Source organism: Ciona intestinalis, chromosome 8 (genome assembly GCF_000224145.3).
Source record: "Ciona intestinalis chromosome 8, KH, whole genome shotgun sequence".
NCBI classification, from domain to species: domain Eukaryota; kingdom Metazoa; phylum Chordata; class Ascidiacea; order Phlebobranchia; family Cionidae; genus Ciona; species Ciona intestinalis.
Window position 1 is genome coordinate 3,377,406 of NC_020173.2, and position 26,572 is coordinate 3,403,977.

Sequence of the window (26,572 nt, forward strand, 5' to 3'; positions counted from 1 at the left end):
CGATAGTCGTTACAACAGGGGTGTTTTATTTTATGTACCTCGTACCAGCTTACAAGTAATTACGTGTGTAACTTTTCGACAAACTATTTGTCACCACAGGGTGGGAGCAATTACCGTGTATTGGTAGCAGACAAACTTACGCCTACAGTGGTAGCAAGGACAAGCATTGAGCCCACGACCCCTGAGCTATAAGAGATAGGCGCGCTGACCAATCGCAAATATTATAGGGATACAAGTATCCATCACGAAGCGTTAGTTATGTTCCATAAATAATCTTACCCGATGCTGTCCATGCCACGCAGAAGAATGCTATCACATTCAGGTATAGCATTACTGAAATATTCTTGATAAATTCAGAAACTACTGAAAGAAAACATCAAAATTTAGATAAATATTTTAAAACAAATGGAATAAAGTCTAGGAATCACGCCTATTAAGCCATTCAATATTTTTTTGCACTTCTATATAACAATTATTTAGTGTTTTGCTCTCTCTGCTTGAAAACACCTTTTTATTTGTCCCATAGGACCCCTACTAACTCAAGCATCTGATAAAGCTGTTGCAGATGTACAGTACGATCTTACACAGTAAAGAAAGACCCCGAATCTTTAAGTTACCGGATGATTCATACATTTCCTGCTCATTTGTGCTGTCGCCAATAGATTGTTGTTAAATAGTACACCTGCGCTTCTGTATGACGAGCCGATATGATTTAAAGGGGTTATTTGGAACCATTTGCTTGAAATAGATTATAGCCACGCATCTACCAATACAAGTTATTTCATTAGCGGAAGCTACATATTTTTTATGTGAGTTGCATATATATCGTTAAGTCCACTGGAGCACTATAGCTATATTTGTGCATGTTTTTTTGTTGTAAACTATTATAGCTTGGTAAAATAAACTTATAACAACTATATCCACACGACTTCCATAGACCATTGTCAATTGTCTAAAACACGATCAGAATATTTGGATATTATGTGCTAACGGTGTCCCATCTTCTTCCACCCTACTATATATTATACGTGTGTGATGGCGCCATGGCACAATGACTAGATGCTGCTGCATTGTGGGCGTAAGTTTTTTTGGGGTATGATATTTAACGGCAGCTGCTCCAACCCGGTGGTTTCTTTTGGGTTGTCCAAATTGGCAGCCATATAGTAGAGTGGGGTAAGATGGGACACCTTTCACACATAATTACCGAATATCCTGATCGTCTTTTAAACAATTAACAACGGTCTATGGGAGCCGTAAGGATAAAGTTTTATAAAAAAATCGTTGAATGTTTGTTTCCTACCAAATTGGAGGATAAAATAGATTGAAAATGTGTCCCATCTATCCCCACCCTACTATATATTAAAAAATAAAAACGTCTTATATTACAAACACCCACAAAGTTACATACTCGGTAATTCGTTAGCGGGCATGAGGTGTATGAATCAGAACATCCGTGTTATAACGACTGTCGTTTCCCCCACGCAAATATAAAAACAAGTTACATTTATTCATTTATTAAGTTTGGCTCTCTTGTTGTTTAAATTTCAGCGACTTTGGAAACTGTTTTAAACCTGGGGAACTCCCTGAATTCATGTGTGACTTTTGCTTTTTGTGTTTTTTTTTATATGTAAGGTTCTTACTTACATTTGGCACATTAACCACGAAAAGTTTACGAAATGGCCGGGCTTGTAAACTTTAAAGACCCCGAAGAGGTGAAGGAATATTTAAGCAACACGGAAATAGAGTTTATGTTCGGTTGCCACAAAGAAAAAGACGCAGATTGTAAGTTTATAATTGCGTTCATTTTGTTTCGTAATTTTGGTAAGTTACACTTGTTGCACCCAACTAAATTTCGGCATATGGGGTGGCTATATGTTGTGGCTACTATCTACTTGCAAATTTGTCTACTTTTTTTGTGGTGTATTAAAAATAGGGGAAACTATAAGGACACGCATGCTGGCAGTAATAGCAACACTAAATAGTTACATCACTCAAATGAGCTTCATTAATTCTTTCCCCTTTTTGCTTTTTGCTACATATTTGGTGTCTAATATTAGTTTTCAAGACACATGGGTATTCTAACCTATATTATTTGTCTCCAGGTTGCTACAGATTGGGGGAATTTCTTGAAACGATTCGAAAAAAATTCCCAGAAGCTGCAACAACTTACAAAGAATGTTGTGACAAATATAAGAATGCTCCTTGCTGTTTTAAAGTGGGCCAATACCACATGCTGGGAAAAGGTAGGCTCCTATTAAACTCCGCTGTTATTGCTGCTAGGCATAACATTGTTAATACAACTGAAAAGAAAAAAACGTTTTTTTTTAGGTGGTGTGGAGAAAAATATTATTTTCTAAAATAATAAACTTTCTTTACAGGCGGTTTAGAGAAAAGTGAGCTTGAGGCATTTAAGTATTATCGAAGTGCTTGCCAGCAAGAGAAGTACAGAGACCAAGGAAAGAATGATAGATTGGCCACTGCATGCTGTAATATGGCTCTACTGCTACAACAAGATGAGGTATTCTAATAGACTAAAATAGTTCAATCAAATTTAACTGTCAATGAATGAATGTATGGTATGATTATGCATTAATAGCATAGGCATCAAACTTTATAAATGCAAGGACTAACTTATTGGTTTACTATTTAATACAGTTGAGACAATTCCAGGGTAGGTCTGCCACCCCAGGTTTGGGGCCGTTTGCTGCTGATGAGTGCTGAAGTATGTGTTCATAACAATTGTTTAATTTGGTATATAAATAAAGTGTTTTATTACAACCTGACCACTGACATTAGATTAGGCACATACAGTTTTCCTGTTCATATGATAGAGAAGATTAAGATACCATAAATACTACAGTGAATTTCTTGTTTTTCACAGAAATCCCGTAAACCGTTCGTTGATTATTTAAAAACTGTCGAAGAAACTGAAAAACCCGTTCAATCTCGAATTCTTGAAGCTCTGCAAAAATCTTGCGCTTTAAACGATGCAGTTGGTTGTAACGTGTTGAGTTATTTCTATATGAAAGGGTTTGAAGATTTGAAGCCAAATTTAAGACTTGCCGCGAAATATGCTGAAAAGTCATGCGAACTAGGTGATTATAGGGGTTGCCATAATATAAGTTTGATGCACGCGAGGGGCGATGGGGTGGAAAAGTCTTACGAACGAGCGAAAAGTTTTTCAGAGAAAAAGGAAAAGTTAATGAACCAGTCAACTTCATTATCATTTGGAAACACCTGATTTTAATTTCTCTTAATTTATCTTTAGTGCAGTGGTTCTTAAACTGTTGTTGGCTTCCAGACTATTAGTTATATTCTATGTGTGTGAGGCTCTGCACCATAAAATGCAAGTGTGTATCAATAATGGATTAATGTATTAATTTAGTACCAAACAGTATTTACGAGTGTTAGGGTAGGATCTCATGTCACGCTTTGCTGTAGAACTTGACCCATGTAGAATATATTTAGTGATTTTTCAAATTTAAATATTTGTGTGACACTTTCTAACCTAAAGTTTAAATCAACCCACTTTTAAAATCACTGCTTCAGTTAAAAGAAGTTATTGGTACAAACTAGGTCATAATTTTAATCTGTGTGTGAAATTTGTGCCAATAATTGTTGTTATTTAGGACATGAATAGGTAACAAATAATGTCAATAATTGTTGAAAATGATGAAACTGTTGTTGTGTGTCACCAGTTGTACACAAAGAAAGTTTATAGAAATACGCTGGCTCGGGCTCCTAATTTTGATGACATCAAATCATTTCAACTTAAAGAAGAATATTTTGCGATCGGAACACCATTTATTGAAGAGGGTATAAAAATTGGGGAAAATATTTTGTCAAAAAATGGAAAACGGAAACGAAGGAAAAGGAAATCACCGTTTAGCATGGAAGAGATTAAAGCTCAAGAGCACCATGAGTTAGTTGTTGGAAAACTACAAACTGCACTTGATTCTGTAAAAGATCAATTTAAAACTGTACGAAATAGCAATATTGAACAATCTATGGAAAAAAAGTCTTCAAAGTTTTCTGAAATTGATTGCTCCAACCCAGTGGCCACTAATGGGTTGTTTCCAAAATTGATTAAAGGCCAATTTTTAACCGAAAATGGATCTGAATTTCCGATACAAGTTAAACTGGATTCTGATTCACTTCTAATTCCCGGGAATGCAAGATATTTAATGTCAGACATGGAAGGTTTAAAACAAATAGTGGAAGAGAGCAAAAATGGAGGAAAATATAACTGTATTGTAATGGACCCACCTTGGGAAAATAAGTCAGTTAAAAGGGGTAAAAAATATAACTGGTTGTCCTTTGATGACATCATAAAGATGCCTGTTCCACAATTAACAGAAGAAGGTTGTTATGTCATAGTGTGGGTGACAAACAAACAAAGAATTATGAACTTTGTCAAAAAAACTTTGTTCCCAATGTGGAATATTGACTTTCAAGTTATATGGCATTGGGTGAAAGTTACAATTGCTGGAAAACCTCTTTATCCTTTTGACAGCCTCCACAAAAAGCCATATGAGACCATTATAATTGGCAGGTACAACCCAAAACGATCACACCAACCAAAATGCATTGAAAATATGAAAGAGCTTGTTATTTGTAGCATCCCATGTTCTCAACACTCGCACAAACCACCACTAAGTGAGATATTACAGCGCTACACTGATCTTCAAGAGAATTCAAAATGTTTAGAAATGTTTGCAAGGAATTTAATACCAGGTTGGACTTCATGGGGCAACGAGGTTTTAAAATTTCAAAATGTCTCATATTTTGAAGAAGCAAAAATATCTTAAATTTTCAAAATATCATTTTTTATACTTTTCTTTGCAAAAAAAAGTTCTTTTTTGGAGTAAATGAATTTTTCATAAAGCTGTCTTTCTTTTTAAACAGTTTATTTGTCAGGTGATTGTTTCCAAGCATATGTTCCCAGTGTTGTTTTGGGATCAATGTTCAATTTTTATATTTGTAGTATTGGACAAGCATGAATGTTTTAAATTAACTTTAAGTAGTTACTGCTACATTCATTAGTTACACGCGTTAGGAGTATGGCCGTTTAGCTTGTCGACCTGGTACATCAGTTTTAAACCGCTGTTTCTTAATCGAAGTTCGAATTGACGTTTTCCGCCACGCATGATTCAGTAGGATGGGGGAAAGTGGGACACTTTTTCATTCTATTTTCCCGTCCCATTTGATAGTAAAGAAAGAAAAAGTATAAAACCACAGCCTTACGACCCTCATATACCGTTATTAACTGTTTAATACACGATCAGGATATTATCTGCTTCTTACCCTACAATACTATATCATGGGTTGCAACAAGTATGATGGTTGACGTTTAATCAAACCTATTGGTTTAAGCACAAATGATGCTAACACCAGTATGGCGAGATGCGCTTTTCGTTGTGGTTGCGTTGCCTATGTTAGTGTTAATAGCTCTCACGCCATGGATCTAACAAATATGCCTTTTCCTAGACGCCTGTTTACTAAAGGCTTTCTGCATATTAAGCAATCGTACAGAATACATATGTTGTGTCAGCGGCTTTATTTATTCATTAGGACAATACGATTGTCGTCAAGTAAAGCTTATTCACTACTACAAGATACATCTAATATGCATCTCGTTACGCTGACGAAGGATGCAACAGTTTAGTGGCACCCGTATCTGTAGCAACCCTTTTGGTAGAAGACTCTGTAGTTGCAGGTTGTTCTGAAACAAAATTGAAACGTTTAGAACGATGCAGATAGTCTTAAGTGTGCCATTGCGGGTGTAGTAAGCAAATATGTCATTGAACAAGATAGTAAAATAGTATTATTCGATCTAACCCTGTTGTCGCTAATGGGTCCAAATTTTCAGCTTTACATGAAAACATCACAAACGATATTCACCCACAAAGTTCCATGTGGTAACACGTGCGCGGACACGAGGTGTATGAAACAAAATACCCGTGTTCTATAACGACTATTGTTGTCCAGTCACGCGAAGGTAAAAATATTACATTTAATCACCTGTAGCATCTGTAGTAGTAAGTGTAGCATTTTGCAGTGGGGTATTTTACAACCCATCTGAAGTATCCACCAAAGCAGAACCTAGGCATACAGAATCTTCCTTCTCTACAGGTATAGCTACACGCGTAATGATGGGTAAGCTTAGGTATCGCAGCGCTCCAATCCTTTGTACATTCTTCCAATATATCTTCGCAGTAATTCTCAAGCTTGTCCTCGTATGCTTCTATCATAGCATTAACTTCTTCGGGGAACTCTTCACCGTCGTGATAAGTCTTCAGCATTTCTTTGTAGCGGCGCAAATGAACGAGTTTGCTCTGAAACAGGAGCGATTTCGATTAATTTCAATTAAAGCGGTGGGCCTATAGTGGGTTGAAGTATTTTTATTTTCTTTCGTCTTCGCATTTGGTAGGAAACAAAGAATTTTACAGAATTATAAAACTGTAACACAAGGAATCCCAAAAGCCTTGTGCCCTTGTAACGGACAGGGTTAACCCGTATAACCTACCGTTCTACCCGCTCAGCCATTTTGCATTTATGTTTATGGTAAAATAACTATTTAAACAATCATATACCTTGATCATATCTTTTCTCATGATTTCCTTTTCCGAGAATGAGTGCTTGATCATTTTAAATCTGTAAGCAAGAATGTCGGCCTTTCGCTTTGTCAAGCATGCATCGAATGCCTTTGCAATTCCCTTGATCAAATCCAACGCCTTCTGCTTGTATTCCTCGATGTTTTCATTAAATTTAGCGACACATTCCAAGAGAAGGTTGAGCAATTTCTTTTTGTAAGTAAGGACTGCTTCGGTTCTTCGTTCGTTCAGTTCTTTCTTTAATTTTGCGATCTCAGCCTTTTGTAAGGCTGTTAATTCGGTGCTGTTGTTTCTGTAAAAGAAATAAATTAACGAAGCTATTTTTGAGTCGCGGAGCTACGGTTTTATAATTCTGTAAATATTCTTTAATGGTTTACTATTCAAATGGGTCGAGAAAAGGAAATTAAAACTTGTACCATCTTACCCCACACTAATGTCTACTTACTCAACGACAAATCGAGCGATCACTCTTCTGATGTACCATTCGTGTCTTTCTTTTAGAATCTCGTTGTATTTATCGCAGTACTCAGTATGATATTGAGTCCATTTGGTTTTCCATGCGGTAAAGATAACAACGTATTCTTTGATGGCCTTTTTCAATTTCTCTTCCAGCTCTTTGATTATGGTGGCTCCATTGCGAACGACGGCAGCTATAAACGAACAAGTTAAAAGATAAATTATACTATTCTGTACGCTTATAGACAAATGCTGCAAGTGAAGTTGGGTAAATAACTTACGGACAACACATGTTCTCAGGCAGGAGAAAGAGATTGGTTTGTATGGATAGTAGAATGGACAGAGAGTTTTTCGTACGACACAGTAACTTGGTGTATATTTGTACCAGCAACCAAGATTGCGGCTGTCATATAAAAAACATAGTATCTCATTAAAGGTGGAATCTCCGATCTTAAAAATGACTGGTTTTACCTAAATAATCTATATCATTACTTAATTTGTCCCCATAAATTATGTTTAAATAAACAGCGTCCGATTTCTAAGTTAGGGAAAAGATCTTCGCAAATAAAATTTCCCGCGAAATGTTAAATTGCCAAAGCTGCATAAGACATATTTGATTATTTGTGTCGTTTTATCAACTATTTTTACACCAAACAAATTATAGTTTTAATAATGTAAGAATACTAAATTTTGACTCACCAGTAACTGTAATATGTCTTCTTATAGAATCGTAAGCACGAGTTTGACATATAGCATTTATAAGCGCATCTGTAATTTGTGATCAATTTAGCCTTGCATGTGTTTAGTGTGTCAGCGTATTCTTTTGCCAAGACGGAGATCTTTTTAGCTTCCTGTTCGTGGTAGACCTCAATTACAGCGTCGACTTTAGCTTTCTGCCAGAGAGCACTTCCTGTGGAATTTAACAACTAAGGTAAGTGGTAGACTTTGACTATAGCAGCTTTTCGATCAAATTTTCTTCAGTTCATGATGTAGACTAGTAGGCAAGAGGTGTGTAAAACAGAGCACCCGTGTTATAACAACTGTTGTTTTCCAGCCTTGTTAGGATAAAGCAAGTTACATTAATTACATTCATTGCACCTACCATGCACTTTAGCCAGTGTAGCGCGGTAATACTTCTTATTCTGCTCAAGGATTGCTAAATGTTTTGAAACGAACCTTCCCACATACAACTTGCATTTATTCTCCAATGTAGTAATGTATTCCTCAATCTTCTGTTCACGGGTCTCAAGACACCCAACAGCGCTGTAAAAAGGTGCGTAAGTTAGTTTTTAGCATTATCTCACTTTATCTAATACCCTAAATTTTATGTTAGTAACACCAGCAGAAATTTTTACTAAATACCGGTTACCGCTCTGTAAACAGTATACTACATACTAGGATAAGTTTTTTAAAATTTGATTTTTTATAATTAAATATGCGGCAGTTTACCTATGTTTTATAGTTTTGTTTGTATTTGAAAGACAAAAATGCAGTCTTGTAAGTAGGCTATTGCCATTTTTTGTATATGTATAATGGAGATATGTTTTAAAAAGTACTAAGTTAAGTCTAATGATCAAATACATACAGTTGTGTAAGTTATATGAAAAAACACAACCAGCTTAGGCTTTTAAAGCAGACTTGTTCTATTTCTATTTTACCTCTTTACAAGTTTTTCATGGTAGGCAGCAATTATCTTGATTTTAGCAAGAATGTCCGTTGTACATTTCTCAACAGCAGCCGTGACTTTCTGGTCCAATTGTTCATTGTATTCTTCAATTAATTCATTTCTTTCTTTAATCAGATGCTCTTTTCTTAAGATGCTGTCAGCAGACCTAGAAAAGTATTGTGTATTTATATATATAGGCCTATATATATAATATATATATATTTTAGTAAGGGATTGTTTTAAACTAGGTTGTAATAAGCTTGTTTTTAATTTGGTTATTATTCCATGCTTATTAGTGCCTTTTAACTGTAGTATTATATGTAAAAAACATGATGCATAATGGGCAGTAGCAGTAGCCTAATCCAATTGTAGGACAGCATTAAAACAGTAAATAAAAAGGCGGTATATAAATATTCTAATAACTAGTTTTCATTTTATTTACTTACGCGATATAATAGGCATAGTATCGAGTGATGTTCTTTTTGTATTCTTCTTTATATTCATCCGCAGTTTTAGTGAGTTGTCGTACAAACACAACTTTTCTAAGCGTCATCTTCTTGGTTATCTCGAGCAGCGATTCCTTCAGTAGGTTTTCCATTTCAGTTTGAAGATCCTCAATTGGTGTTTCTGAATTTAGGAAAAAAGTAAAACTTCATGTTATTTCTGCTGGGCATAGTTTATTGTAATAGGATGTTTATTATGGAATGTAGACTATTTTGGCTTTACTGGTGGAAAATAGCTAATTTTATTCAACTTTTTCCTGTGTCTGTCACTTGGCCAATCTTTATCGGGATTTGGACTTTGTGAGAGTTTTTTTGATATCAGGATTCAGGAAATAACTAGTACTAGGATAGTTCAACAGAATACAACCTTTGCCCTGCGTTAGTTCTGTTGCAAAAGTGTAATAACTATTTCTGGGTAAAATCTACCCTGCCAACAGTTTCTTAAAATTAGAAGAAAACAAGTTTTTTTAAAAAAATAAACAAATATGCTGAAGAAAATAAATTGACAAGATTCAAAACAAAAAAGTTAAACAAAGTTCACTAAAAAATTAATTGTTCATATTTTATTTTTTACCTGTCCATCCTAGAGTTCCACAGTCCTTTCCAGGGTAAACATGGAGAACAGGTTCATAATACTTGTAGGAGCACCAGCAACTTTTATATTGGATGTGGTAGCAGAATGCTTGAGGTTTGGGGTAAACGAGGAAGCGTTTACAACCACAGTGGGTGTAACTGTAAGCATTGGCGACCTGGAGAGTAGTTTAGTTAACAGTTAAATTTATTGGCATGACATTAGGGGTTCCTAGGGACTAGGGTGACATACTGCTATGTTATTCCTTTTTGTTTAATTTATCTTATTATATATAATATATGGGTAAGGTTCTACAGCGATGCACTTCAGGGAATTGTAATTTTGGCTAGAGTTGACTTATTTTCCAGTAAGTAATTACACGCTTAAAATTTATAATTCAACACAAATGGCAAATGTAAATCTGAACATAAAGTTGAATTTGCACAACAAATTTCTTTTGTTACTTACCGCCAAAGCAGCCAGTAGAACGAACAATATCTTCATGTTTCTTCTTTGTGATCCAAGTCAAATGTGACTGCCTATCCCCCATTTCTACTGCCTTTTATACACATTTTTAGCAAACAAATCATTTGTAATTCACCGCACAAGTGTAGCAACAACACTTGATAAAACATGTTTTGAACCAAGGTATCGAAAAATATTTTGATCAAGTTATTGCAGTATAAACTGTATCCAAGGTTATTAGTTAATATGTATTCCAATATTCAAACATAGACATGCGTTCAATTGTTTTGCTTTGATAAACTTGTGTTAAGAGTTACTGATTAAACTCTGAATAAATGATTTGTTGTATAAAGTTTGTATATAATGTTAATTACTCAAATTAAGCACCCGTTAGTGTTATCATAACTTGACAGTTAGTGTGTATTGTTAATTATACTATATATAAAGATTGACACATTTGCTAATTATGTGATTTTTACCATCATGTGATGTCTGTATTGTTTTAACTCTGACACAAGAGTGAGATTAATTGTTGTTTTTCTTGTTATCTGTTTTTCGTTCATTGTGATTATGTTTAGTTGACAGCAATGAGCATGGAGCATTAGTTTTAACAACAAAATGGATTAAATTTAAACTGAAACAGTATGTGTTCAATTAAAACTCAGATTTGCACCAGCCAGATTTTTTCACCCTTATTTTAATAAATGTTTTGTTAGGGGTATATATCTGATACTGCTCTGGCTGCTTTTTTTATAATGCAAGTGTATAGACAAATCAAATATATATATAATAAATAAAAATATCGGTATGCTTTTTTAATTGTGTATTATAGAAACTTTTGTACCTAATCACAAATTAATTTTTTGGTGGAAAGGCAGTGGTTTGAACTACAGTGTACTAAGTAGGAAAAATTAATGTGTTATCATTTTTATATAAAAATAAAATACAAAATACTATGTGTCTATAAAGGTTGAAAAAATGTTTGTGCACAAATTGTAGTTGAAAATTCAAGTATTCACAAAAAAAGCGGTAATAAATTAGTTTTACAATCAGAATCAGTTACAATATTTATAGAAATCCTTCTCGATTGTCGTTGCCATTATGTTGTGATTGTAAACTGTCTCTGAATATGACATCATAATGAGTTTCGTTTTGATCAGGGTACTTATCACTAGGTGACACTACAGGGCTTAATTTGCCGTATTCATGAAACGGTGATCCATTCAGTGTTGCCTGGTGTTTATTACTAGCACTTCCATTAGTTAGCTGGGGTTCTTCTTTTTTTGATTTAGGCAACACGTTTGTGTAGCCTTCTTTATTTTTCTCTTTTTTCTCCTTTTTCTCATCTGCACTCTCTTCTTCATCTGTAGCTGTAGCAAGTGTTGTGTAAATCAACTTTTTCCCTCCCAATCCGGATGCTGTCAGATCATCCAAGGATGAAATCCTTCTTCTGTTTAACTTGGGAGGATCAAACGGTGGAGGACTTATCTGTTCCCCTCCCTTCTTCCTCATTGGTGATACCTTGCATGAATGAATGTAACTTATTCATCCTCGCATGGTGGGCAAAAAAAGTCATTAAAATTGTGCATAATTTTATCAATTAACAAAAACTGTGTCAGTACATTAAAAACTACACACAGTGTGAAAGTTTTGCTGCTACTTATCTCCCTGGGCTGGGCAACAACATACCTTATAACACAGATGTTTTGTTTCTTACACCTCTGCCCATTTACAAGTTTCCACATATGTAACTTGTTGTGGACACGCCTCCGGGCACACCCCCGACAAGGGCGCACTTGCATGCCGTAGCCACGTGATCTGCGCAATGTGCCGCAATCAGCGTGGTTCGCACTTGCATGCCTTAGTCACGTGATTTGCCCTGCGCAATGTGCCGCAGTCAGCGTGATTCATTATTAATTGTGTAGCTATGTAGTTATTTTGTGTAGCTATGTAGTTATTTGTGTCGCTATGTCGCAATTAAGTGCCCTATATATACGTGTGTGCTCGCCTTAGTTTTCATTCGCTATTCGAGCGTTTCATTCGCTATTCCAGCGTTTCACTCTACAATTTGGCGTTTCAATACAAACCCAAGAACACAACATAACTTATGGGTGATTACCTTATATGGTGTGCCAGGAGGAATAAAATCTGATGATGACATTCGTGACACATCGTACCCAGAATCGCTGTCAACATCACCCTGATAACTGAATATAGGAGTTATATTAGAGGTGGCTGGTTGGCACGTCACCATTATTTTTAAAACTGGGTTGCCATGATATGTTTTACCAACCCAGTTTTACAACTCGGTTCTCGTGCTGTTAAAATTAAGTGTCTATACAAAAAGCAGGGCCAAAATTGTACAGTGTTCGCCACAATATTCATTGAACTTCCCTATGTTTCATGCTATGGATATAACTGTATTGTAACAATGCCCCTAAGGATCTGGTGCTATGAAAATGTATTAGACAAAAATCAAGTCCAACCAATTGTATAATAAAACATATATATTAAAAAACAGTAATGCTGACGCCTAAGGGCTATGTACCTGATTGATCCACTCATGCTTGCATATGTATCGGAATGATACGCTCGCTCTGATGATGTGCTGCCTCTAGCTCTTGCAACGTACAACGACCTACTGCCATTCCCATCTTTATGTTGCCTATTCCTATATCTTCGCCGTGGTGCTGCTGTCGAGCGGTGAGCAGTTAGAGCATTCTCTCTTGAATATTTTCGGACATGGTTTTTGTAGGGGCTGCTGTTGGCACTTGCGCTGCTCACTCTGTGTTCTGGTGATGCTTGCATTGTGGCATATTGGTCATCTGTTGTGAAGTAATACTAGTTTAAATGCAGCACATTGCTGTATAGACACCCATGTTATATCTTAACAATGAACATAATGTGTATGAATACCATGTGTGTCTCGTCGTGTATAAGAAGATACCCATGTTATATCCCAACAGGGATGAGGGTATATGAATACACCGTATGTGCCTTGTGTTACAAATTTATGTCAACATTATTATAAACATATAAAACAAGTTTTTAAATCCAAACTCACTTTTAAGCGGTGGCAAAACAAGATCAACAGATTTTGATTTTGTTCTCGGTCTTCTAACTGAAGGTATGGGAACTATGTAACCATCCTTGTCTAATGTATCGACACTCTTTGTTTTACGTAGTGGGGCTTTTGGAGGGTGACCCAATTCTTCTGCTGGAAATCTTGATATTGTTCGTTCTCTGTGTGGTTTATGCCCCATTTCATTTACCCCAAGACTTGAGAGGGACATTAGGGAAGCTGACCTTTGTGGGAGAGGGGGTGGTGATGTCATTGATGAAGTATAGTCTCGTGTAGGTGAAGTATCAAACAAAGAAACCCCAGTTTGTGCGTACGGGTCAATTTGCTTTGCTCGTAAGTCCGATATACTTTCATATGGTGGTTCTATTGAATCCGGTGTTGCAGGTAGCGGGGTGTTTTGGTTCTTTTGTGATGGGGAGTGGGAAAAGTTGGACATAGGAGATCTTCCTAATGTATTTGTGGAAATAGGCAGTGTATGTGTGCTCTGCATTAATGTGTTGTTGGTGGGGTAAAGTGGGTCAATGCTTTGTGGGTTGTAGTGTTGACTTATCGCTCTTTTTCTTTTGTCTGTAACTCTTTTGTTCCAGCACGCATAGGTTAGTAGGATGATAATTACTATGAGAATTATCCCGGCTAAGATTCCAACCGAAATTATTGCAATCATGCTTTCGCTGAGTGGCGGGCTTGTCCCAACTGTGAAGTTAAAATACTTTGGTTAGTTGCTAAATATCATTAAAGTCTGTGTATAAATTTATAAAAAAAGTTTGTTTTTTTTTCTTTATAAGTTATAAGCAGTAACCATTAACCAGTACGGCAGTACTTGTTGCAAATATAAGCATAAATTCGAAGTATAAATAATGTCACCCGGATTTCGTTAAACAATTAAAAAACATGACACCTAAGATCGCAAATTGTTATAAGTGCTGCTTGGTATGTTATTTTTTGATATTCTAAATCTAAAAGTCCTATATATATATATATATATACGTATTTGTTATGTTTTCACTATACCTGGTGCCGTAGTTGTTGTTTCTGTTGTTGTTGTTGCATCTGTTGTTTGTGCTGCAGTTGTTGTTGTTTCTAATGTGCAGTTACAATTCAATGTGTCAGTGTTTAATCCATTGCATTTTCCTGCATATATAGTTTCAGGTTTATGTCTATTCACAAGTATTAAATGAAATAAAATTATTTCGTCTCTTCGGTCACGATCGGTAGATTTTACAAAAGCGAAAAGACAGGTAGTATTGGTAAAACAACAGTTGTTAAAACACGCTTATTTATAAAAAAAAGAAAGAAAGAATGTTTTGGGTAAAAGGCGTGACCGTTACACCCCATTTAGCAAACACAAGTTTAAACCCCAAGTTATATTTACCATTGACATGAGTGTTTACATTAGTGTGTGTGACACATTTTCGAGCTCTAACTTTTTCTCCAGCTTGGTTGTTGTTTGGGCACAAACATGGCTGCCAGCTACTCCATGCTGTCCAACTGTGACAGTTTGACTGTGAGTGGAAGAGATTTGGTTATTTGCCAGATAGAGATATCTAATTCATCTTTCATACACCTCATGCTTACTGCCAAGTTTTAATATGGGTGTCTTCTTATACACCAGATACACATGGTGTACAGTTCCAGTTTTATTAAATAAATATTATAAATGTCTTTAAGCAAGCTGTATAAAACACAGAATTTTTGAGTTTCAATACAAACATGACAGTGTATTTATATCGTATCTTAGGTAAAAATTGTATCATACATAGGGCCATGTGTCATATTTTTATTGAAACTGTCTTAAATTGCTTGTCTCTATATTTTACTTTAATTTTAGTTAAACTTTTATGTTTTTATTTTTAATTCTTACTTCATCTGCGCTGTTCCCACAGTCTATGACATCATCACACACTTTGTTTGTCACAACGGTTTCATTATCGTTGCATTTTCCCAATGGAAGTTGTTGCATCTTCCCAGTATTGTTACAATGGAAGTGACCCTGACATCCAAGGTAACAACCTTCCTCATCTGAACCATCATAACAATCCTTGTGCCCGTTGCATACCTGGGTAAGATATTGATATATGTATAGAAGATTCCATTATTTTAGTGTAGGGTGGTTTTGATTCTTATTCTATATGGGTAAATCCCTGAGATACTATTGCAAGGTGTTGCGTTCCTGGGTAAAAAATGCCAAAATGATAATGTGATGTTCATTAAAAAAAACTGGGATTTATTTGTAATGTTGATATTTTGATTCTATTCTATATGGGTGAGAATCTGTTAGATGCGGCATTGTATACTGGGTATATGTTAGGGTAGCTTGATATACATAAAAGAAACCAGAATTTTAGGGTAGTGTGATTTTGATTTTTTTCTAAATGGGTAAAAATCCCTGAGATACTATGGCAAGCAAGAGCAGTGCAATGTTTATTGAAGAAACGGGGACTGAGTCTGTGAGATACTATGGCTAACTTGGCTTAAATAGTAGTTTAGTGTGAGATGTTACTGAGGTCTGTTTTAAGACATGACATGGTACATTGGATTTATAGCACAGATAGTTTATTACCAACTTTGTATACACACATTCTATTCTATATGGGTGAGGTCCTACAATGAGGCACAGCAGAAAAAAAGAACTTAGAAATTTGTTCGAACTATTTAATTAAACAAAATATTCTTAGAGTATAAATAAATCTACCTCATTCTCAGCAATACATTGTGGGATGTTGGTACACAGAAACCCCCTGCACCTTCCACCGTGGTATAAACAATTGATTTCATCGGAGCCTGCCACACAGTTCTTTACCCCGTCACATACCTGGTGCAAGTGGGAATTTCGGTAAAGATTTTAAAGGTTGATGGTTATACAAAAACAAGTAAAATAATATGAGCTACTGGTGTATTAGATGCAACCTTTTAGGCAAAAATCAATCAAAGTTAGACAATTGTGTTTCCTAAACTGCACACCTTGAGCACTTTTGACTAAATCTTAGATCACATATTGCATATTCTATGTGGGTAAGGTTCTGCAAAGTGCCATCTATGGGACCTGAGATTTAGACCGGAGTTGGCCTATTGGCCCGATACCCAGGGTGCTACAAGCCATTAGTGACCACTGTCAACGTCTGTTAAGTGTCTTGTTCCATGACTCATACAGCTGTTAGTAGATCATTGAACACATTATCCTTCGCTTACAATACAAGCCCTCAACCACTAATCCACAGTGCCAGATTAACATAACAATAGCTAAACCAGTTTACAGTCTGCAAGAACACACCTTGGATCTGGGAAAACATTGTGGGAATATTGATACCATTTTGCATTGAAACTGATTATTTTCACACTGAGTGCACCCGGGTGTAATTTGTGAAAGTTTAATCTCATCTGTGCCATCTCCACAGTCATTGTAGCCATCACAAGATTGCTGCGGTGTATTCACGCAGAAAGTGTTCTCTGTAAGTGGTTGCTTTACTTTTGTATGTGTTTGGTGTAGAAAATAGTGAGTAAATATAAGAAGAGTATTATGTAGGCTATTATATATTGTAGCTTTACTAAGTGAATGCTGTAGAGTTATACATGGAATTTTTTATCCACCAGACATGCATGTTTTTTATACACCTCATGCTCACTGTCTATAACATGGGTGTCTTATACATCAGACACACATTGTGTATTCATACACCTTATACAGGCTGTTGAGTTATAACATGGGTGTCTTCTTATTCACCAAAAAGCAGAAATACATGGTGAATTTAAACACCTCGTGCTCAATGTCAAGTTATAACATAGTTTTCTTTTTATACAGACTAACCCAAAGTACTCATGAAAACACTCAACTTACGGTTTTGACAAGCGACAGTCACCCCTCCACAAGGAACAGAACACCTGGTCCCTGTGAACGCACCACCCACGCAACAAGAGGTGTCTACTTGACTTCTATAAAAGTAGTAAAGATTCTTTTATTATATTGTAATTAATAATAATACACCACATACATACTGTGTGATCCTTGTTGAGTTATAACATGGGTGTCTCCTTATACACCAAGCACACATGGTGTATTCATACACCTCATGCTCATTTCTATTATAACATGGGTGTCTCCTTATACACCAAATACACATGGTGTATTCAAACATCCCATGCTCATTACCAGGTTATAACATAGGTATCTTAATATATACTTAATACTAGTATACATATACCTCATGCTCACCTAATTCATATGATATGTTTCATACACCAGACACATATGGTTTCATTGCTTACTTACTAGTTACTAATTATACATAATATGCTATATGACGGTTACCTGTCTTCAAATAGTCTATATATTGACCCACACTTAACACAAGCAGATGTTGAATCATTATACGACTTCCACACTTGGGTTGTGTTATCTATGCTTGTATCACACCTGTGGTATATTATATTGTATATTACTTCATGTAAAATATATAAAACACATCATTTATAACATAGATAAACACTGTATAACATTACATACATGTTAATCTTAAGGTTTATGAAACAAAACACCCAGGTTATAATGACTGTAGTTGCCCCGCCACGCGAAGATAATAAAGTTACAATCATTCTGTGTAAATCATTTAACTTAATAATACATATATTAGTAAATTACAATACTAATACAGCTACAATACTAATACCCTGTTCTAATAAGTAATGGTCCACCCTAATAAAGGCGACCTAAATACTAAAAAGGACGTTAAATATTGGTGTTCAAAATTAAATTGGCAAAAAGATTTTTATTAGATTTATGCCAGACAGTATTAGAACAATATGCATGTATAATACATGATGTTTTACATTATACAGTTTTGTATTTGATGTTTTATATTTATTTACTTCATGCCAACTACCAAGATAGTAACAACCATTAGGTCCGTTACACCTTTAAGGAAACAGGAAACTGCTGACATCATAATAATGTTATTGTGACTAAACACTTGTACTTATTCTAGCATAAGCAAGTTACATTCTGTTAATCTTTTAAACCGGCAATGTCTAACTAAGAACACCCGGATTTTTACCACTACTATAAATAAATAAAAGTAACTTTCATTTATACTAGTATAGTGGGGCGACGACAGTTGTTATAACACAGGTGTTCCGTTTCATACAACTTGTGGCCCCCTTAGGAGTTACCACATATGTAACTTTGTAAGTAATTGTTTTACCCAAATCACCAACCCGTAACTCTTAACTTCCTAGTTTAGCAGCTTCTTATAGGTATAAAAGCACATATTCCATTTACAACAAATACTGAATTCATGTATATGATGTATGAGTATGTTTACACTAGCTTAAGTATATTAGCCACTTACCATCTAATTTGATTTAAAACCGAAGCACTTTTTCTCACAGACAATATCAACAATAAAAATGACAAAATATGAAACTTCATTTTAAAAAATATTGTCTTTTCTAATTTCTTGATTCGAAAGAAACGAAGATACTTTACTGTGCATTACAGTTCATATATTGAAGTTATGATTTGTTTTATTACATCACACAGGTGTTTGTGACATCACAGACCATAGACAAGGAGACTTCCATATAAGGGAAATGATGATTTGCATCTGCAATCACTCACCGGATACTATTACATAACAATGGTACAAACTATTGCCTTCTGTGACGTCATAAGTGATTGTATTACTTGGTAGATTCAATTCATTTTGTCTCACAGATGAAACAACTGACATACTTACACCACAGTTGAACTGACATACTTACAATTTCATACATCTGGATTTTGCACGAAATAAAGATGTTTTTTATCAATTTAAATGAATTCATTGTTGTAACTTCTTCTGAAGATTGTTTTAGATTGTGTTTTTGTTTATTTAATACAATACACTTTTTGTTTTTTTTTTGCATATTCTATAATTTTCTTCCCCTTTTTCTAATCCACAGTTCAACATTACATAGCAATTAAAATTGTAAAAGTGTTTCGTAGATATTTTGTTTTGTTTAATACAAACGTTAATGATTTTATCGCAAGTTTCGTAATACACCAATATGCTGGTATTTCATACGAGTTTATTTGTCAAAAACATTCGATAAAATATAAAACCGTATACTCACGACTCCCATAGACCGTTGTCAATTGTCTAAAACACGATCAGAGTATTTGAACATGTTTTTAAAGTGTCCCGTCTTACCCCATGGTATAGTAGGTTGGGATAAGATGGTACGTGTTCTCTTGTATCGTTCCGTTTGGTAGCATACGAAATATATTGACAGAATTATAAAACCGTATCGTCACGCCTCTAAAAAAGCGTTAATTGTTATGTGTTAAAACACGATTAAGCGGTATCCATCTTACCCCACAGTATTATACATACTCGATATGACGTCGTTAGAATACCTCAGCTCGTGTCCACTATTTTGCTAAAGTACAATTTCGCATGATATCGTTAGCTTTGTAAGAATACCATATTATATAGTGGGGTGAGAGTAGATGGCATATCTTTTCAATCTATTTTCCCGTCTCATTAGCAAACAGAACATTCAAAGAATTATAAAAAACGTGTCATCAAGACTCCCATAAACCATTGTTACAACGATTTTCGCCCCGACTATTGTAACAAATCATATTCTTAGAAATAAAAAGCCGGGTATAGCACCCAAACAATAACCGATACGATTTAAATATGATTAATATGAGTAAGTAACTAAAGCAAGGTAGGCCAGATGATTTGGGATTTGACCAGAGTTGACCTACTACTACGTTATACGGTATTCCCCATTCGTTAATTATGATACATTATACGTGTAGACAAGGTATTGTACCACTGGTATTCTTTTGTTTAACGGTAATATAATAAAATAATGATGCATCAAAGTAACAGGAAGTATATATTATCACAAAGTTCATGACCCCAGTAGGTTAAGGTAAGATGAAACACTTTTTTATTCTATTTTCTTGTTCAATTTGGTAGTAAACAAGGAATATTCAAAGAATTATAAAACAGTATCCTCTATATGACTCTAAAACAAACTGTAGAAGTGTATGAACCTGTGTGATTCTAAAATAGCGTTGTTAATTGTTTAAAACACGATCAGGATATTTGGATATCATGTGCTAAAGGTGTCTCATCTTCCCCCACAGTACTCTATTTAAATAGTTTTTGTAACTTGTATGTTTCGTACATTCTTTAAGCGAATAACTATTACTGTAGTATTTTGTGGCCTGATTGTTTACTACGTGTGTTCACACAAGTCGCAGGAATTCCAGCAAAAATAATAATTGCCGTAATCTTTACAATCCGTTGTTACTATAAATAGACTTCAGTGTTACCTGACGTTAAGGTACTGCTTATCAAATCCTATCTCGAAACTCAGGCCTTAATGTTTTGGAAAGGCAGCACTAAGCGCTGGAATTCGCGCGAGATTCAATTTAGCCTTGTTACGTCACAATCCACAACGTTGCTCCTAGCAATTAACCAATCAGCTCCCAGCTTTCCACGTGATTAACACGTTTTCGTTTTTGCTAATGTGAGTTTGGGGCGGAGCTTGTTCTTTTGACTTGCCAAGTTTTGTAAGAAGGTTTGCGTAAAGCAGTTGGAAGTTATATTGTATAGTTGCGCAAAGGCAACTTGGATTTAGATAAGGATTTGTTTAAGTACTGAATATAGCCTACATCATATAATGTAACTATTTTTTGTATTAATGTTTAACGTTTAATTTACAGCTCGCTAATTTGAAAATTAGTTCAATAAAACTTTGAAATATTTGAATCTACACTGAAGCAGTACAGACCGAAGTTTTGTGTTCAAATCACATCAATGTTATCTCGCTCACGAATAAAGATGCCTTGAGTGGCAGCCGCCGCCGCAAGTTTTGGATTTGCACCGTTAAAAGTGAGTGTTTATCATTCTTATAGAACAGGATGTTCGTGCTTTATCGCTGGTTGCAATAATATATTGTAAATATTTCTTTTATGTTACAATTTAAACAACACATTATTGACCAACTATGGAAAATTTTTCGTTCTTCCTTTTGTGACAATTTTAAACAACCCATTAGTGGCCACTGGGTTGAAGAAATTGCCGTAAAGTGTTGCCCAATGACACATACGAGCCTTGAACCTTTTCCGCAAGGTTAGAGACGGGCGCGCTAACCACTTTGGGCGCAGGGTGTTATTATGAGCCGTGTCTCTGGCTATATGTAAATTACAGCTCCTGCATGCTGTAACTAAAACATTTCCTATTTAAGTTAATTAATGTTTTAACATTACAGATGCAGACACTACGCCATCTACTCCGCTATATACGAGTGTATTGGTACGAGCCGTTTCCGTGAACGCTGAGAATATTTCGGTAAGTTTAATGATCACTGAACTCAAACTGTAGCAACCATTGTCGATTCATCTTGGGTTTAACAATAATTTCCAGCACTTTCGTAATACAAAATACCTACAATATTAAATATATGGTAACTGATAAATTTATAAAATTAAAAAGAGCGAAAAAGCTACAAATCTAACGTTTTATTACTTCTATGCAGAAAGAAGTCAAAAGACGGAACCAAAAGCGCAAGAACGAAGTGGAGCCATAGCATTCCCAGACTAGGATTTATTCTTAGTCGATGTAAATACTAACTTATGTGAGCTGTAGCATAAAAAGTCCCTTAATATTGAATGCTTGTTTAAAATCGAATGTTTATGTGATGGCACACGGTGTTTGGTGTGGTGTGGGGAAGTGTATGGAGATCGAAAGATTAATTTGAAGTCCACCTTTGTACACGTTAGTAATGTAACGTGGTTGGGAATCTTGGGTTTTATTCCTCTATGTGTGTGTGTGTGAGTAAACAACCTGCATAAGAACGGTGCGCGCAGGTCAGATTTCCAACTGTAACCCATACTCCTGGTGTCACTTATTAGCAAGGCCGGGCAGTCGGCATCGGATAGATAGAAGTGACATCGCTTTAACTAGGGATCGCTGTTAGGAAGTTTAAGTTAGGTAGAACTGGGACACTGCACCCGCGGCCGACACAACACGTGTCATTGCACTCAGGCCAAACAAGCAGTGCCTGGTTTGCGAAAACCATATTCCAACACGCCGGTGGTTAAAAGTCCGGTCAGCGAAAGCTGGTGGGTTCCACTGCAAAACAATTAGGCGCCAAACCTGCGACTAGGGTAGGGATAAAAAATTATTAAACTGTCAGGCCCCCTAAAAATAAAAAAAAACTAACTATTTAATTGTTAGGTTTACAGGTGTCGTTTTATGTTGTCATTCCTTTTTTGAATTGACAACAAGCGCGAATATGCAACGCAAACTCGACGCTGTTGCGACGGATAAAGTGATTACTAAGATCACTCGGTTCGATCAGTCTTGCGTTGAAGCAAGATATAGTTAGCTCCCAAATCCGTTCTTATGCAGTTTCCCCACTTCGTAAACAACTAGTTATTTCGACGCGATGCGACGGTTTGCGACGGTGCAATAAAAGCGGTTCTAAATATTAATTATAATTATAATTGTATTGGCCCATAGAGAATGCTGTGTTGCTTGGCTTATTGTATGGGGTGGGGTATGGTGGTGTTGGGGGTTTGTGGTGTTCATTGTATGTATTGATACACACTCACATTATACACAAAGTGAACTGTAATATTCTGATAAATCCATGATGTGGGCATTTGTGTAAGGTCTCCAGAGTGACGTCATCCTTTGGGTCTATTGCGTCATAATTGATGACGAAAAACATGACTGGATTTAAATAAAGATTACTTTAAGCTTGCTGTAATTAAATACGTACGTGTTCCAATACTATGCATATTATGAGGTAACCGTCTCTGAAATCTCTGATTCGTCTACTATTGTTGAACTTGCTGATAATGGGTCCTTTAAATGGGGTTGTCATTGCGGCGGATAGGAGGCTTGCATGGGGTGTCTGACGTTTTTGTATACATGATGTGCGCATTAATTCTCCATCATTGGCAATTTTTGTTTTTAGCGTTCGGTACCGATTTTTACGTATTTTTTGTCTTTTGTTACTCGCTGGCGCTTTTTTATTTTTACGTTCCGTGGAGCTCCATTTTTGTTCTCGTTCTCGTTTTCATTTTTTGTCTTTCTCGTTTTCATTTTTTGTCTTTTTGTCTTTCGCAAAAATGCCAATGAAAGAGAATTAATTTCGTACAGATGTTATGCGTGTTTGTAATCTCTATGCAACCTCTACTCCAGTGATGTGGCAGTAACCCTGGGAGCCTGTCTAACTATTGGGGCTCTGTTTTAGGGAGCCTATCTAACTGTGGGGGCTCTGTTTTAGGGAGCCTATCTAACTGTGGGGGCTCTGTTTTGGGGAGCCTATCTAACTGTGGGGGCTCTGTTTTGGGGAGCCTATCTAACTGTGGGGGCTCTGTTTTGGGGAGCCTATCTAACTGTGGGGGCTCTGTTTTGGGGAGCCTATCTAACTGTGGGGGCTCTGTTTTGGGGAGCCTATCTAACTGTGGGGGCTCTGTTTTGGGGAGCCTATCTAACTGTGGGGGCTCTGTTTTGGGGAGCCTATCTAACTGTGGGGGCTCTTTTAAAAACTTACTGAAATTTTAAGTCCTGCTTGTCCAGTCATGGTGACTGAGAATTTACAGTTCTACACTTCATTCCACACATACAAACATATACATAAACAACTGCGGTGAAAATGATTAGGTGCTACAGCTCACCCCTTCTATATTTTTATATTTTAAATCATTGGATCAGCCAATGTCAGGTCAGAAGTGCGTGCCGTGTCCCAATTTCTTGTGTCTTGTGTCCAATTTCTCACAGTACGCCTCTTAACGCGGTAAGCCACGTATAACGATGGTGTGTTGGGAGGTGTAAGTTCAGTTTATAAGACGGTCAGTCCAGGTTGCAGTTCTGGTTGTGTGTGTTGTTCGTGTTTGCGGCAACTTTGCAATCGCTACGCTCATCGAAAACCGTTGGGTGGCGTCGATCGCTTCCTAGCGTGCCTTGATCATCTTGAAACAGAAGATCAAGGTCCAGGTATAAATAGGGCTACTGGCGAGAGGTCCTGGTAAAAAAAACCTCAACGACCACGAGCGAAGCAGCCTCCTGGGCGTGGTTGGAATCTTCGTTTTAAAATAAAATAAATAAACAAGCATTCAATATATTATAAGCAGATTCATATTGTACCAACATTTCGTCTAATACCTTGATGATGTTTCACTACATGGCACAAGAAATGTTTGTGCAATAAATGTCGAATCCCTTCGACACTTTATTTAATTCCTAACAATATTCAATTTTTAGAATAAACCGCACAATTTTTAAATAAAAAGCAATCACATGAAAAGCTAAATTAAGCACACAATTTCTAAGATAACTGACTGATTCAGTAATATCCATATGAAAGCACTTGCATTTTGAAAAACAAAACACTAATTTTGTTGCCGATTAATAAAAATAAAATTATATTTTTAAAACACTAAATAAATCTTGTTGTTGCTGTTAAACCCATTTTAACTTCTCAACTTTCCGGATAAAAAGGAACTTTACTTAGAACTTACTTGTTGAACAAAGAAGAATTTACTGGGCCTTATATTTAATTCAAAACTCACATGAAAGAATGAATGAGTGAAAATTACTTTGTCTCTTTGGTCACGATAACGAGGAACGCGGAGTTTACAAAAACGAAAAGTTGGGTAGTAACGGTACAGAAAAACAGTTGTTAAAACACGCATAAAAAGAAATAATGTTAAAGAAATAATGTTTTGGATGAAATGTCGAATCCCTTCGACACTTTATGTAATTCCTAACAATATATAATTTATTGATAAACCGCACAATTTTTAAATAAAAAGCAATCACATGAAAAGCTAAATTAAGCACACAATTTCTAAGATAACTGACTGATTCAGTAATTTCCATATGAAAGCACTTGCATTTTGAAAACCAAAACACTAATTTTGTTGCCGATTAATAAAAATAAAATTATATTTTTAAAACACTAAATAAATCTTGTTGTTGCTGTTAAACCCATTTTAACTTCTCGACTTTCCGGATAAAAAGGAACTTTACTTAGAACTTGTTGAACAAAGAAGAATTTACTGGGCCTTATATTTAATTCAAAACTCACATGAAAGAATGAATGAGTGAAAATTACTTTGTCTCTTTGGTCACGATAACGAGGAACGCGGAGTTTACAAAAACGAAAAGTTGGGCAGTAACGGTACAGAAAAACAGTTGTTAAAACACGCCTAAAATGAAATAATGTTAAAGAAATAATGGATGAAAGTCGTGGCAGTTACACCGTAACCATAGATTTGATACATTTCTACAGAATCGTGTTTGAATTGTTGGACCGTAGATTTAATACATTTATACAAAGTTTTAATGTTTCGAGTATATTAAAGCAGAATTCAATATGCCATTAAAAGCAGCGCCGTAAAATTAGGTTTTGAGTTCTACACGTTTAGAAGTTGAATGATGTGAATATATGATTATCAATTCTTTACTTTTCAGAAGCTGTAGTGGTATATGATTGACACATTAGATTTAAATGAAAACCTTTTACTTTGTATAACAAACAAGCAAAGCTGAATCAAAATGCATTTGAAACATTATTAATGACGAGTATATACTTGAACTTTACCAAGAAAATTCGTAGACCGGTAAAATTTAGGGCTGAATTTGAAAGGGTTCACAGAATTTGTAAAATGAAAATTGGGTTGATGCCTTTGCTGATAAAAAAAAGTTTCCGTGCCAGTGAAGAAACCTCTCCAGACAATGATGACCAAGCAATAAAAAAAAGTAAGAAAGTAGACCTGTAGTTGCTTGTGTCATATTTATGTCATGTGTGTCATATTTATGTCATGTGTGTCGTATTTATGTCAGGTGTGTCGTATTTATGTCATGTGTTTTATGTCATGAGTGTCGTATTTATGTCGTATCTATGAGATTTATGTCAGGTGTGTCGTATTTATGTCAGGTGTGTCGTATTTATGTCATGTGTTTTATGTCATGAGTGTCGTATTAATGTCGTATTAATGAGATTAATGTCAGGTGTGTCATATTAATGTCGTATTCATGTCATATTTATGTCAGGTGTGTCATATTTATGTCATGTGTGTCGTATTCATGTCATGTGTGTCGTATTTTTATATATGTCATATTAATGTCATGTGTGTCGTATTAATGTCATGTGTGTCATATCCAGGTCAGGTGTGTCATATTAATGTCAGGTGTGTCGTATTCATGT

At 35.7% G+C, this 26,572-nt stretch overlaps 4 protein-coding genes and 2 long non-coding RNA genes across 10 annotated transcripts; 4 read left to right on the top strand and 2 right to left on the bottom strand.

Moving 5' to 3' along the window:
• The first annotated feature begins 1,558 nt into the window (after nucleotides 1–1,558).
• LOC100178530 (cytochrome c oxidase assembly factor 7-like) lies at nucleotides 1,559–3,629 on the top strand. Its single transcript, XM_002126999.4, has 4 exons — nucleotides 1,559–1,782; nucleotides 2,103–2,243; nucleotides 2,379–2,518; nucleotides 2,882–3,629. Exons 1-4 carry the CDS (start codon nucleotides 1,677–1,679, stop codon nucleotides 3,239–3,241), a joined length of 747 nt encoding a protein of 248 aa, XP_002127035.1. The 5' UTR covers nucleotides 1,559–1,676; the 3' UTR covers nucleotides 3,242–3,629.
• On the top strand, nucleotides 3,617–5,346 carry LOC100186432 (methyltransferase-like protein 4). Its single transcript, XM_002127079.4, has one exon. It carries the CDS (start codon nucleotides 3,651–3,653, stop codon nucleotides 4,806–4,808), a length of 1,158 nt encoding a protein of 385 aa, XP_002127115.1. The 5' UTR covers nucleotides 3,617–3,650; the 3' UTR covers nucleotides 4,809–5,346.
• A 198-nt stretch (nucleotides 5,347–5,544) lies between these two features.
• Nucleotides 5,545–10,326, bottom strand: LOC100135651 (endostyle-specific gene). Its single transcript, NM_001114129.1, is given in 11 exon segments — nucleotides 5,545–5,722; nucleotides 6,022–6,335; nucleotides 6,594–6,906; nucleotides 7,060–7,264; nucleotides 7,352–7,473; nucleotides 7,770–7,980; nucleotides 8,173–8,333; nucleotides 8,729–8,902; nucleotides 9,183–9,363; nucleotides 9,814–9,988; nucleotides 10,279–10,326. Coding segments are annotated over 11 exon segments (1,953 nt in total). The 5' UTR covers nucleotides 10,315–10,326; the 3' UTR covers nucleotides 5,545–5,661.
• Nucleotides 7,865–19,405, top strand: LOC108949703. Of its 5 annotated transcripts, none has more exons than XR_001974848.2 (8): nucleotides 7,883–8,001; nucleotides 8,125–8,343; nucleotides 15,241–15,417; nucleotides 16,061–16,205; nucleotides 16,753–16,806; nucleotides 17,157–17,295; nucleotides 18,891–18,990; nucleotides 19,065–19,405. It is a non-coding gene; the product is annotated as an uncharacterized LOC108949703 (long non-coding RNA). The 5 variants fall into 5 exon arrangements; XR_003396083.1 differs by having other exon boundaries at nucleotides 17,157–17,272; XR_003396085.1 differs by lacking the exon at nucleotides 8,125–8,343 and having other exon boundaries at nucleotides 7,865–8,001; nucleotides 17,157–17,272; nucleotides 18,891–19,150.
• LOC100177797 lies at nucleotides 11,082–18,866 on the bottom strand. The gene is made up of 12 exons (XM_002121518.4): nucleotides 18,700–18,866; nucleotides 17,664–17,768; nucleotides 17,193–17,287; nucleotides 16,629–16,804; nucleotides 16,050–16,169; nucleotides 15,219–15,413; nucleotides 14,730–14,859; nucleotides 14,369–14,488; nucleotides 13,340–14,050; nucleotides 12,824–13,100; nucleotides 12,395–12,482; nucleotides 11,082–11,796 (listed from the first exon to the last, which is right to left on the bottom strand). Exons 1-12 carry the CDS (start codon nucleotides 18,777–18,779, stop codon nucleotides 11,344–11,346), a joined length of 2,550 nt encoding a protein of 849 aa, XP_002121554.2. The 5' UTR covers nucleotides 18,780–18,866; the 3' UTR covers nucleotides 11,082–11,343.
• A 1,508-nt stretch (nucleotides 19,406–20,913) lies between the features above and the next one.
• On the top strand, nucleotides 20,914–22,223 carry LOC108949704. Its single transcript, XR_001974849.2, has 3 exons — nucleotides 20,914–21,002; nucleotides 21,620–21,699; nucleotides 21,887–22,223. It is a non-coding gene; the product is annotated as an uncharacterized LOC108949704 (long non-coding RNA).
• The last annotated feature ends 4,349 nt before the right edge of the window (nucleotides 22,224–26,572 follow it).